The following is a 13,733-nucleotide window of genomic DNA, read 5'->3' as shown; positions in this document are numbered from 1 at the left end:
TGTGTGTGTGTGTGTGTGTGTATGCGCGTGCGCACTCACCGAGCTGCTCCATCTCGGCGCGCAGGCGCGTGGTGGAGCGGTCGCGGTCGCGCGCGCGCGAGGTGCGCGGCATCACCGGCTTCGTCGACTGCTTCACCAGCCGCGACTCGTCCTTCAGGATCGCCTTCTTGTTGCTGCGGGGGGAGTAGTTTTTTATTATTTTTTGGTTTCCATTAGTTATATATTTGTATGTAAGAACAAATTTATACCAACGATAAGATTTTTCCAATTATTTGCAACATTAACACATTTTCGAAATTCAAGTGGAACAAAGACTAATCTAACGAATGCCGTGGTTTTATGCCAACTCAATCAAATCTCCTACTGGCAATAAACGAATCTTAATAGATGGCACTTTTCCGTTGCACTGGAAAAGGGCGCGGTTGATCCCAATACACAAAAATGGCGATAAAAACGTTGTATCGAATTAAAGGTCCATTTCTTTTCTACGCGCACATAACAAAGTTTTAAAATCGCTGGTTCGACAGAAAATTTACTGGCATGTTAAACATAAACTGCACTCAGAACAAAATGGTTGTTATCTATGCAATCCACTACCACAAATTTAGTTAGTTTTATTGAGGATGTTGCCAGGCTATTTATATATTATATGACGGACAAGATGTCCACGCTATTTAGACGGATTTTAGTAAGGCGTTCGATTTAATCGATTATAATTTATTATAATTTATTACTATGGAAGATTTAGGACCCATGAATATCACTGGTTATTCATGGTATTACACAACGAGCAAACGTGATGCCTACGGGCGTACCTCAGGGATCCCATTTGGGTCCCCTTTTTTATCGTATTTGTAAACGATGTTGGCAATAGCCTAATATGTAATTAATTTTAAAATGTTCGCGGACGATTTAAAATTGTATATCATCTACAAAAAGAATTATACCAGGTCAAAATTGGTGCTCTTGGATTGGAATGATATTAAAGAACGTCGTACCTTTAGCATGTCTATTAAATCTTGAAGAAGTATATAGTATTAGAGATTTAGGAGCCACAGCAGACAGTTCACTCACTTTTAGAGATCATGTGAATCTATACTTAATATTATAAAGCTGAAGAGTTTATTTGTTTGTTTCAACGCGCTAATCTCAGGAACTACTAGTCCGTTTTGAAAATTTCTTTCAGTTTTAAGGAAGGCTTTAGGCTATATAAGTACCACGGGCGAAGTCAGGACGGACAGCTAGTCTAATAATAATTAAATCTCCCAGTCTTGCCAGTTTCATTTCTAGACAGATTAAATCTTTTAAAGACCCATTCGTTGTGATTCCCATTTACAACTGCATTGTTAAAAGTATTTAGGGGTAAAATAGTTGCGTTTGGTCTTCAAGCTATGCTGTACATTCAAATAGATTGAAAAGAATTCAAAAACGATTTTTATATATGTCTTACATTAACAACAATTGCAAAACAAACACATAAAAAAATAAACCAATGAACGATTAAATCAACAAATAAAACAAACTCACCGTATCTGTATCGCCAGCTCGCGGATCTCCTTCATGCTCTGGTCCAGCTCGATCTTGGGAACCGCGTACATCCCACCGGCCTCGCGCAGTTCTTCCTCACGCTCGAGATCGGCTAATTTCTGAACGAACAAACAGTTTTATTAAATCCAATGAAAAGTTAACCGACATTCTTAAAACAAAGGAGGTTCTAGTCAAATCGACTGTTTTTTTTTTTGTTGCTGACTCTGTGGGTTTTTTACCGATTAGCGTGATTCTTTTGGTATTTTATAGGAAATTGTCGTCATTTGGTCCCTGAAAACGAATGAAGTGAAGTACTTCTCTCTAATTTACTATTAAACGTAATAGAACTCATAAGGCTTTGGAATAAGGTTCATTTTTATACAAGATCAAGGTATTCAAGCTACAATGTATATAATTCAACGAAAATAGACTTCATTGAAATGGAAATAAGATTCAATTTCATATAATTTCAATGTATTGAACCCATAAGGTATATAACTAAACAAAAATCGACTCAATCGGTACGGGAATAAGGTTCAATTCTACATAAACTCTGACACGAACCTCGAATATCTCCGGATCTATGTAGTCCGCGATGTTGTGTCCCTCCCAGAACTCCGGTATTGGGTCGTGGCGTTCCTCCTCCGGGATCTCGGCGTAGTTCTTTTGTAAATCTGGTAAATAAAAAAATAAAAAAAATAGTGGACAATATATTATATAATATATATTGAATTAATATAAACTACCCTTATTTTAGATTGGATCAAACTGCTCGTGGTGTGCAAATTTGATTAAAATCGGTTGAGTATTTTAGGAGTCAATAGCGGATAAACGTATGTAATACGTAGTTTATAAATCTTAAGATTATGTTATATACTAGCCGCCCGCCCCGGTTCCGCCGCAGGTTGCAGCTAGTTTTTCAATATATTTATTTGATTTTTTAATTCGGTAGTAATGCAGACACATTAGCTAAATATTTGAAACAAAAAAAAATTTTCGCAAAATCAACTCACCAAGCACATAATCATCGCCCTCTTCAAGCTCAATCTCCCTCTCGAGCTTCCTCTTCCTCCCCTCCACTTTCTCCTTTTTCGCCAACACACTTGGCGGTATCACCGGGGGGCGAGCCTTGCCGTCCCTGGGGGTGGGGACGGCCACGTGCAGGCGGTTCAGGATACCGTCCACCTGTGCGTTATTTGTTTAGATTAGTAAGACCATTGGACCAAGGTGGGATCCTTGAGGGACACCCTGTAAGTTTCTTAGTATTTTTTATCATCATGAGCAGCATAATAATTTTTTGTGCTACGAAAATAACTATGTGAATAATTATGTTGAGTTAGCCTGATGATTGCAATAGCAATCACCTCCCCCCACTTTCAACACTCCCAACCCCGGGTACCTTCTTGGTCCTCATCTTCTCCGTGACCCGGTGGCCGAGCAGCCTCTCGCAGGCTTCCACCTTCAGCTCCTGGACACCTTCTCCGGTGAGGGTCGACGAGCGCATCACCGGCACTGTGCGTAGCTCGGAATTGCCGTCCGCACTGAAATCATGATAAATTATAATATTAAACATTAATCAGAAAGGTTGTTATTTGAAAGATAATTAGAAATTACAGCTTAACACTTCAATTTTATTAATATATGTAAGACCACACAAGAGAAGGTGATATCCATTGTTAGAACACAAGGAACAGAAATATAATTAAAAATGATGGTAAGTGGTTCAACTATATTATGGCGATTTAAAAGAGCTTCCAGATGAAGTCTAAACAAATAAATTAATGTTTGAATTTTGATTTTTCAACTAGTATATTAAGCTTCTGAATTCAAAAAATTTGTCAAATTGTTTTTAAATCAAATTCATTCAAATATATATTTATCTCACTCTCTCTATATATAAATGATGGTAATGTGTAAGAGAGAAATATATATATATATATAGGTATAAGACAGAAAAATACTAACTTAACAATGTTCCCCTTCGCACAAGTCTCTTCCAGCTGCTGTATCAGCTGCCTCTTCTGCTCCGGCAGGTCCTCTGGCTTCACCACGTCTATTTTATTCAGTACCACGATCAGCGGCTTGTTGCTGAAGAGAGGTTTGATGCTCTCGAACAATGATATCTGGAAGGTTATCAACTCAAATGTAAAAAATAGTTTTTTTGTTACATGTAACACAATTTGTTTTAATATACCAGCTACATATATACTCAGTGATTTTTGTTTCTAGTTACATGCTTTTTAAAAATAATTTTGTATTTCCCATGATTACATTAAGAACAATACAAAAGAAAAAAAATAGGCATAAATATAGAGGGTGTACTCCAAGGTTCACCACGGAGCCCAATGCTATTCCTTGCATACATGAGCGGCAACAAACCCACCTGCTCCTCGATGCTATGTCCGCACTGTTCAGACGGATCTATGAAGTACAGCACGGCGGCTCTCAAGTGCGCAAGCGCGGTCACGGCTTGCATCTCGATCACGTTGCGCTCTTCCAATGGATGATCTAGGATACCGGGCGTGTCTATTACCTGAGGAAAACCAATATCGATTCGTATGAGAAATTCATATGTACGGTAATTTAGTAAAGACAATGTCTGATTTTAGCGTGTAATATTTTTATTCCCTTATGTCTTTCTCATGCCTTATGTTTTGGAAGTAGTAGTTTAAAAGTAAACTTGCGAGACAATGATTATCAGATATATAAATCATTTTACTTTGTTACATTGGTTTTTAAATTACTTCACCTATAGACCCGGAGCAAGTAAAGAATTCATGTTGTTTTTTTTTTAATAACCATTTGCATAAAAAACCTCACCTGCCATCTAAGATATTTATAGTCTGTGTGTCCCACATACAAACTCTTGGTTGTGAACGCGTACGGCTGCACCTCTACGTCTGCGCGTGTTATCTGAAATTATAATTCTTATTGGTTTTTAATTAACATATTTAGCTGTATTGTAAAATTGTAAACAACCATGTTGTTTCATCATCATCATCATATATGCGCTGATGATGCTGATGATGAAACACGATTAGTTTACAATCTCGCTAAGGATTCTTTGATGTTGTAATCTTGCGAAATATTGTGATCCCTCGGATACTAGTTATAATTTAATTTGCGTATCATTCTTTTGTAGGTCCATAGATGGTTACATTGTGAAATGGGCATTTGATATGACTGACCCACTATATCGGATGCCCATATCACAATGTTGTACGATAAAAGCTTCCGTTACACACACAACTATGGTATGGAATGGATATGGGCATTTGATATGACTGATCCATCTTATTAGATGGCCATATCACAATGTACGGTTCGTTTTTTTTTAATCTACCACATTAATAGTAACCGACAAATGGTCACCTGTATCTAATCGACATTTGGGAAAAGTGAATTCGAGGAAATGTTTTATCGACAGATTTCAATTTCAAATCTAAAGTAATCACCTGGTTTATAAAACTGGACTTTCCAACGTTGGGGAAGCCGCAGATGATGATGGTTCTGGTGTACGGGTCGATGGATGGCAAACGGGACAGATGTTGCCTCACCTGAAAGCATGTGAGTGTATAATTAATAAAGAATAAAGATTAAAAAATTCAAGTCATTATGCATAAAGATTTTGTTTTTTTTTAAGTCTCCTTTTGACCTGCAACTGCCTCATAGAAGCATTAGGCTGGTTTGTATGAATTAAACTATTGGCATGCATGGTATACGCCCAGTAGCATATCCATATAAATTTTTGGGGTAGACTTAGGTCTACTTTCTACTGTGAAAGGAGGTCCTGAGGAGCTCTCCTTTTTTCTGCAATAATGACTAAAGAAGAACTACACTAAAGACTTTAGAATAAAACTTCACTAACACTAAACTTCTAGAATATATATACACCAGCAGATGAGACAATCGTAGTAGACCTAAGTGCAATGACGATAAAACGGAAACTCCGCTTATAAGCCACGTTTATTCACTCTCGCGCAGAAACCGACACGAGTCAGACAATGAGATATCTGCATTTTGAACTGACTGAGCTTTAAAAACATATTAGTATGCACTGCATATGGTAGTCTGGAAGAGATCGCTACCTAACAATAAGACCGCCATTTGTACATATTTTTATTTTATTGTATGCTCTTTCTGGGTTTTCTCTATCTTCTGTGTGTGCAATAAAGTATTAAATATACAGGTAAATAAAATAATTAGTGTAAGTGAATCAAGATGATTTGCTTTAAGGTGGCCCAATTGCTTGCTCTGACATTACATCACTACACAGTATAAAGCAAAGTCGATTCCCGTGTCTTTAGGTATCTATGCTGTAATCTTTAAAACCATGCAACTGATTTTGATGGGGTTTGTTTAAATGTAGAAGGCTTATATGTACAATAACATCTTTTTAACTACTCCGAATGTTATGTGTGCGAAGCTGGGCATAAGCTAACAATAATAATAAAATAACTCACTTGTTCAAGGTAAGTCAGGTTAGCGGCCTGCCTCTTCATGATGGTGGCCATGCGACCCAGCGCTGCTCTCTTCAACTGCTTGCAGCGGTAGAGCGAGTCACCAAACTTAAGAAGACGCACATAGTCCTTGGCTACACTGGAATTGGCAACATTTCATAATTTTAAGTGTCTTATTTTTACTTTTTTACTTTAAGATATTGAGTTTTATTTCATACATTTTTTTTGAGTTCACTTTACTGTATATGTAAATCAACACAATTTCTTTGTTTTAAATGATTTTCTTTTAATATATGCAAGAAAATTACTACAAAAACAAAAAAAAATCCAACTGCTAACTATCTGAAAAGTTCAAAGAATTTCAGCACCAAATATAGTCGTTTTAATCCGTATCTTATATATGGATATAGTTTTAACCTTATTTAGTTACTAGCGGGTAACCCCGCTTCTATAGCCTTCCTCAATAAATGGGCATCTAACACTGAAAGAATTTTTTCAAATTGGACCAAAAGTGCATTCAAACAAACAAACAAACAAACTTTTCAGCTTTATAGTATTAGTATAGATAATCCTTATCAAAACCAGATAGCCTTTAACTCAACTCTGCCTTTCTCGAGTTACATATGGTGTAAATGACATGATCTTCTCTCATATATAGGAAGATATATTATGCTCACTTGTCAATCAGATGCCTGGCCGTGTTCAACTGTCCCAAACCAAGCTTGTAGTGGTCCTTATCATACAATACATTCATCAAATCGGCGTAGAACGGGTGCACATCGTCCAGTTTCGGAAATTCCTGTAAATTAGGAAAAAAAGCTATCTCACTTTACTGTAATTTAAATATCATGCTCTTTAAGTACTTGTTATTATACAACAGAATTGTGCAAAGTGAATGAATAATAGTAAGTTTTATTACCTACTACGTTCTATTATATCTTTTATGTCTATTTCATTTATCGATGTCATAAATCCCTCACAAGAGGCCAGTGTCTATTTTATGGGAATATAATTATATGGGCTAATGATGACGATGATATTGCAACATATTGTACTGAATATTTATTGAATCTATATTGTATCGAGTATGTTATCAAAATAAAAATACCATACCTGGATTATCCGCGAAAGTCTGTCGTGAAAGTTTTGTTGTGTAAACTTCACTTTTCTCATATAAAATGCACGGATCCTTGTTATTTTGTAGTGTTTATGTACTACAGTCGGTGTTTTCCTTTGTGTTTTAGATAGAATTATATCAATAAAGTCCTGGAATAAATAAAATATGGTTTTAAGAGGTTATGTTTGTAATTTATTAATAATAAATTAAATATGTAAAAAGCACGGCACTTACCTTAGCCGTGGGGACCACGGCTATTTTTTTAAAGTTATACAAACTCATTTTTGATTATTTTGTAGTTATTTTATATGTAAATAACTACTACACGAGACCAACACGTAAACACGTGAGGAACTCGCATGAAAAAGGATTCTGTCATTAAAGTTATGACATCAATTGTCATTGCGTTTCGTTTTTCAAAAGTAGTTTTCAAACGTAGTATAATGATATACAAAAAAAACTACCAATATAATATTAAAATGATGACCGAGCTCCGATGAAGATATTATTGTTATTTATGTTAAATGTTACATTTGAACTTATTATTTTGACTTTGCTTTTTCTTGAATGGATCAAATCTTACCTTTGTAAATTATTGACATTTTAAATTTGACAATAACCTGAAGTTAGAGTTTTGTCCCGGCATCATTGCCCGCAGCGAATTGCGGAGGTTAATAAAGTTTCATAAAATATGAAGAAATTTATACGTTAAAAACATAGAACTATAATATCAAATATTACTGAATTATATATAATATTCATTAACAACTTTATTAAACGAATTGCCGGTAAGTTAATCAATAAATTGCATCATGTTTCATTTGTTTTTCATACCGTGTAAAAGGATCGATTTAACTCATTACGACATCGCCTAGGAAAAATAAATCGCTTGTTATCGTCGCTATTACAGTGAAAACTATGTTTGCAGGCAAGAAGTGATAAAAATGTATGCACGAATCGGTACTTATGGCTGGAATGGATTGCAAAGAAAACTTAATTTATCTAGTCCAAAAAGATACAGCAATGGGATCTTGAAAAAGAAGGAGAATTACTCGAAAAGTTTGCAGCCCGGTAAAGTGTATCATGGATTTATGTGTACAGATGTTGAACCAATCAAAGAATATAATATGACTGCTTATTTTTTAACCCATGAGAAAACTAAGACTGAATACTTGCATTTGGAAAGAGATGATGCTAACAATGTTTTCTCTGTTGGCTTCCGAACCACACCCAAAGACTCAATGGGCACACCTCATATATTAGAACATACAGTGTTATGCGGCTCAGAGAAATACCCGGTGCGGGATCCTTTTTTCAAAATGCTCAATAGATCTCTTGCTACATTTATGAATGCATTAACTGGCCCAGATTACACATTCTATCCATTCTCCTCTCAAAACGAAATAGATTATAGAAATCTACAAAAGGTGTACTTAGATGCTGTGTTTAAGCCTAATTTAGAAAGACTAGATTTCCTACAAGAAGGCTGGAGGCTTGAACATGAGAAATTAGAGGATAAGTCATCTGAATTAGTGTTTAAAGGTGTTGTTTATAATGAAATGAAGGGGGCATTCTCTGAAACAAGCTCGCTGTTTGGCCAAAGGTTCATAAACACAATCCTACCTCAAGGCACATATGGTTATGTGTCTGGCGGAGACCCATTGTGCATACCTGAACTGACACATGAACATTTAAAAAATTTCCACGCCACATTCTACCACCCAAGTAACGCTAGGATTTACTCCTACGGCAACTTCCCACTGGAGCATAACTTGAAATTTGTAAACGATACATACCTTTGCAAGTATTCCTATTTAGACCCTAAAAATACAGTTGTTCTGCCTCAAGAAAGATGGAATGCTTTGAAAAGGGCTTCCACACCATGCAGAGTAGATCAATATGGTGGGCCAATTGAGAAACAAAATCAAATAGCCATAGGTTATGTTATGTCAGACATCACAAATGTGTACGAAACATTCATGATGACTGCTCTGGCTGAACTAATGATTATTGGCCCCAATTCTGCCTTCTATAAGAGCTTGATTGAGAAGAATATATCTGGTGGCTATAATTCTTTGACCGGTTACGATAATCAAATACGAGACACATTGTTTGTCGTAGGCTTAAAAGACGTGGAGAAATCGAATTTTGATGTGATTGAAAAACTCGCTAATCAAACGATAGAAGAGATTCACAAGAAAGGCTTTGAGAAAAATCATATTGAAAGTGTTTTACATGGTTTCGAGTTATCAATCAAGCATCAAACCCCCAGATTTGGGCTCAATGTACTTTTCAATTTGATGCCATTATGGAATCACAATGGCCCAATGCTTAAAGCATTAAAAGTTAACGAATTATTGGATAATTTAAAGGCGAATTTGATGAATCCACAGTATGTCAAAGATATCATTGAAAAGTACTTCATTGCAAATAATCACAAACTGATAATGACAATGGAACCAGATCCTAAGTTTGACGATATTTTTAACGAGGCTGAAGCAAAATTACTTAAATCGAAAGTTAAAGAACTCACACCAGAGAAGAGAGCAGAAATATACAAAGATGGATTAGAACTGTCACAAGCACAAAAGAAAGTACAGAATTTGGATGTGTTACCGTGTTTAAAAATCAATGAAATAGCTCTTAGCAAGACGGCTCCGACCTTAAAGCATACAGTTTGTGGCACTATTCCATTGCAATTATGCGAAGCGAATACGAACGGTGTGACGTATTTAAAAGGTGTCCTCGGAACGGAATCGTTGAACGAAAAGCAGAAACCACTGCTACCATTCTTCACTTATGTTCTTGGCAAATTTGATACGAAATCGTACAATTATCGTGATTTCGATAAATACGTTAGCAAAACTACTTCAGGCTTGAGCTTCGTCACACACGTAACCGAACATATCGACTTACAAGAACAATATGAACAAGGAATGTTGATTAGCAGCCATTGCCTTGATGAGAATGTGCCTAAAATGTTGGATATATGGACAGAAATATTGGACGGGCCGAGATTTGATAACAAGGAACGCATGTCCATGCTACTGAATAACTACTGTTCTTCCTTGACAAATGGCATTATTGACAGCGGTCACACATACGCAATGCAAGCGGCGCGCTCGCTAATATCGTCTGCGGATGAGTGCAAGGAAAGTCTTCAAGGTATCAAGCATATTATGGACATGCAAGAAATTCAAAAGACACATAAAATAGAAGATGTACAATCTATTGTTCAAGAAATCAGTAAAGAAGTACTGAGAGGCAGTAATTTGAGAGGCGCCTTCCATTATTCCAATGTAAACGACAGCTTACATGAAGAAATCGACAGATTTTGCGTAAATTTGTGTAGAAACGAAGACTGTAAGGATGTGAATAGAATCAATTTCACAGATTCGAAAACGCAGCCTAAAGAAAGTCGCGGTTTGCACATCTCTATGAATATTCCAGTGAATTACTGCGCCAAAGTTATCCCAACGGTTCGATACACGCATCCAGATTATCCTAAATTAAGGGTATTTTCACGATTTATAACATCTAAGTACCTACATCCCGTTGTAAGGGAACAGAACGGAGCATACGGCGGTGGTGCTATGTTAACCATGGATGGTGTTTTCAACTTCTACTCATATAGAGATCCGAATTCGCGTCTTACGATGGATGTCTACGATCAAACATCGGACTGGATGGACGCAAACACGGGCTTGGTTGATGACCAGAATCTCTTTGAAGCGAAGCTATCTATTCTCCAACAAATGGATGCACCAGTCGCGGAGTACATGAAGGGTGTGGAACTGTTCCTATACGGACTCTCTTACGATATTTGGAAAACGCAACGGGAACGAGTTTTAGCTGTCACTAAAGAGGATTTATTAGAAGTCTGTCAAAAGTATTTGACAGTTGACAAATGGGCGGGAAAGTGTGTTATCGGTGAAGGCGCTTCCCAACAGTTATATAAGGATACAGAGTCTTGGGAAAAACTTTGCGGCCCTCAAGAATAAACAGCTTCTGCAATGGAAATAAGACCCATCTAGAATATTAAGCTTATAGCTTATGTAGGGGTCATGCAACGAGACCTGAGAAAGTTAGGTCAATGAAGAAAATGGGCCTTTACTGTGCGATTAATAGGCGCTATTTTTACATGCATTCGTAATTCAGATTGTCGACCGATGAAGTGGAAATTGTCCTCTCTGTTTGTTATTACATTATATTTATGTCCAAGTTAGAAATATATAATATAGTTTAATTATTTGTTTCATTTATATGTCTAAATTGTTAGTGGGTAGTTTGAGTTACCTTTAATGTCCCACAAATAATTGAAAATAATTAATGATTTAATGTTTTTATGTCTACCAAATGGTAATTTTGCCTTTCTGTGTATGACAGGCCATACATGAAAACAATAGTTCTAGAAATTTACTTTATTAATAGAATCCGTTTTATATACATTATTGTATCATACTTAACAATGTGAATATCAATTTATGGCTTGTGCGCACTTGCATGCACTAATCCAAATGCTGATAAGTAAGGAACACGGAAGCCCATACCTTTTTCTATCCTTCTACCTTTTCCAATCCCTTTTATTTCCTTCAATCATTTTCTTATCTCTATCCAGTAAAGTTGGCAATCTAACCACTAACCACTATAGATATTTGAGCGGTGCTAGTCTCTTACCAGCTATCCACCAGCTCCTTTACCAACTGTCACATAATGTAATATAAACCTACTTACTTATCCAAGCAATTCAATCAGAACAAAGGGCAATGCATATCGCATGAAAACATTTTAAAGTGAGTGACGCATGTTACGTTATTTTAAACATTTTGTTTAGAAAATGACTAGGACATTTCTTTTTCAGCCTCAAAATGAGCTTACCAGTAATTTTCCAAGACCCAGAAGAGTATTTCGACGAATGCTTCCAATTTTTCATCGAATATGACTATCTTTACAATTTCCCAAACACGCATTTACTAATAAATGATACTTTAAACCACATTGATTTAAATGGATTGGAGGATATTGATATGTTTGATAGAAATTTCGATCCGTTGAAATGTCAACTCAATGACTATTTGAATAAATTCATACAAAAGTTGACCAGGTTAGGAAATGAATGCGCAAAGTTCAAAGAAGACGAGGATTTAGACATGTACGTGGAGGCGCCGCTTGGGCCAAAAAAGAAACACGAAATTATGTATTTAGCTAAGGAGATAGGAGCAGCTTGTAAAGAGGTAGGCTGTCAAACGGTGGTTGACTTTGGATCTGGATTGGTGAGTAATACACTAGCGGTTTATACCAGGTTCTCCCACGGTAAATAAATAACCCACTAGTTCTCAGTGGCGACTTCACCGCGTAGTCAAAGATAAACTCTTATAGTATCTGTTCCCGTAGGATTTCCAGTATAAAACCTATCATTTCTCAGTCACGAGCTATCTGTTCTCTATTCGACTGCTTTTTTTTATGTCTGATACCTCATTACCTTTTACTGAGTTCATAATTGAGATGATTGTTTGAAGGCTGTTGCCGTCCGAGTCCCATTTAAATTTACTCTAGTTCTGACAATTTAAAGGCGGTTTCGCTTTTTGTTATAATAATTACTCATCTTTTTTCAGGGATATCTAGATCAGCAAATTTTTATCACGAATAATTTTAATGTTTTGGGCCTGGAGTGTAACGAAAACCATTACGTCGCAGCGAAGAAGCGCCAGCGGCAATATTATTTAAATTCCGTTGATCATGTCAAATATATTAAGCACACAGTTACTGAAGACTCGCATGAGCAAATCGTGGAATATATTCGTGATAAATTTTCAAAGAGGCAAACCTTCTGCGTGGCCGGTTTACACGCATGTGCGGATTTAACGGTTGACGCCGTTAATTTGTTTTTGAAAATGGAAGATGCTCGCGCCATTGTTATTATGCCGTGTTGCTATCATAAAATAATAGAAAGTGGGAATGGTAGATTCAAGAATTTTCCGTTGAGTGAATGTTTGAAAGGTATCTACGAAAAATATTCGGGTTATAAATATCTGCAGAAGCCGTTTTTAAGACTAGCCGCGCAACCGCCAAATATAACTGAAGAAAATATGGAAGATTTGGTGTTTTCGTTATTGGCGCGAGCGACATTACAAGTTTATGCAAGCCAGCGTACGTATCTTAAAATTTGTATTTTTGTTTTTAATGTTTACTAGCTGCGCCCCGCAGTTTTACTCCCATAAGTCTGTATCCCGAAGGAATATCGGGATAAAAAGTTGCCTATTTGTTATTCCAGTTGTCCAGCTATCCCCGTACCAAATTTCGTTGCAATCGGTTCAGTAGTTTTTGCGTGAAAGAGTAACAAACATACACACATCCTTACAAACTTTCGCATTTATAATTTCGTAGGAAGTAGGATAGGATAGTATAGGATGTGTGCTTTTGTTCATTCCTTTATGTATCTCAAAGCAAAGGAGGTATACAGTATCCTATAAGGTAACTGATTACTAAGTGAGTAATTACCTATAAGAAGATGATTTTTGTAATAACAAATCCTAATGTACAGTGTCTGTATCTGTTATGATATATATATATACTAGCTGCACCCGGCAAACGCTGTTCTGCCTTACTCTTATTATTTAGGGGTATGA

At 36.4% G+C, this 13,733-nt stretch overlaps 2 protein-coding genes across 2 annotated transcripts in view; one reads left to right on the top strand and one right to left on the bottom strand.

The window, feature by feature from the left end:
- Positions 1-7,467, bottom strand: part of LOC119836419 (nucleolar GTP-binding protein 1) — a 10,202-nt gene extending 2,735 nt beyond the window's left edge. The window contains exons 1-13 of the mRNA XM_038361734.1: positions 7,339-7,467; positions 7,101-7,253; positions 6,665-6,786; positions 5,991-6,126; positions 4,983-5,084; positions 4,348-4,440; positions 3,911-4,060; positions 3,493-3,650; positions 2,927-3,068; positions 2,541-2,712; positions 2,092-2,201; positions 1,528-1,646; positions 40-173 (exon numbers count right to left, since the gene is read on the bottom strand). Coding sequence (XP_038217662.1) covers positions 40-173; positions 1,528-1,646; positions 2,092-2,201; positions 2,541-2,712; positions 2,927-3,068; positions 3,493-3,650; positions 3,911-4,060; positions 4,348-4,440; positions 4,983-5,084; positions 5,991-6,126; positions 6,665-6,786; positions 7,101-7,253; positions 7,339-7,386 — 1,639 coding nt within the window. The 5' untranslated portion in view covers positions 7,387-7,467. The remainder of the gene's footprint in view (positions 1-39; positions 174-1,527; positions 1,647-2,091; positions 2,202-2,540; positions 2,713-2,926; positions 3,069-3,492; positions 3,651-3,910; positions 4,061-4,347; positions 4,441-4,982; positions 5,085-5,990; positions 6,127-6,664; positions 6,787-7,100; positions 7,254-7,338) is intronic.
- Positions 7,468-7,738: 271 nt separating this feature from the next.
- On the top strand, positions 7,739-11,350 carry LOC119836413 (presequence protease, mitochondrial). Its single transcript, XM_038361726.1, has 2 exons — positions 7,739-7,892; positions 8,033-11,350. The coding sequence occupies exon 2, from the start codon at positions 8,049-8,051 to the stop codon at positions 11,103-11,105; it is 3,057 nt and encodes a 1,018-aa protein (XP_038217654.1). The 5' UTR covers positions 7,739-7,892; positions 8,033-8,048; the 3' UTR covers positions 11,106-11,350.
- Positions 11,351-13,733: the final 2,383 nt, after the last annotated feature.

Source organism: Zerene cesonia, chromosome 24, assembly GCF_012273895.1.
Source record: "Zerene cesonia ecotype Mississippi chromosome 24, Zerene_cesonia_1.1, whole genome shotgun sequence".
Classification (NCBI taxonomy): Eukaryota; Metazoa; Arthropoda; class Insecta; order Lepidoptera; family Pieridae; genus Zerene; species Zerene cesonia.
This window is presented reverse-complemented; position numbering and strand designations above follow the sequence as displayed.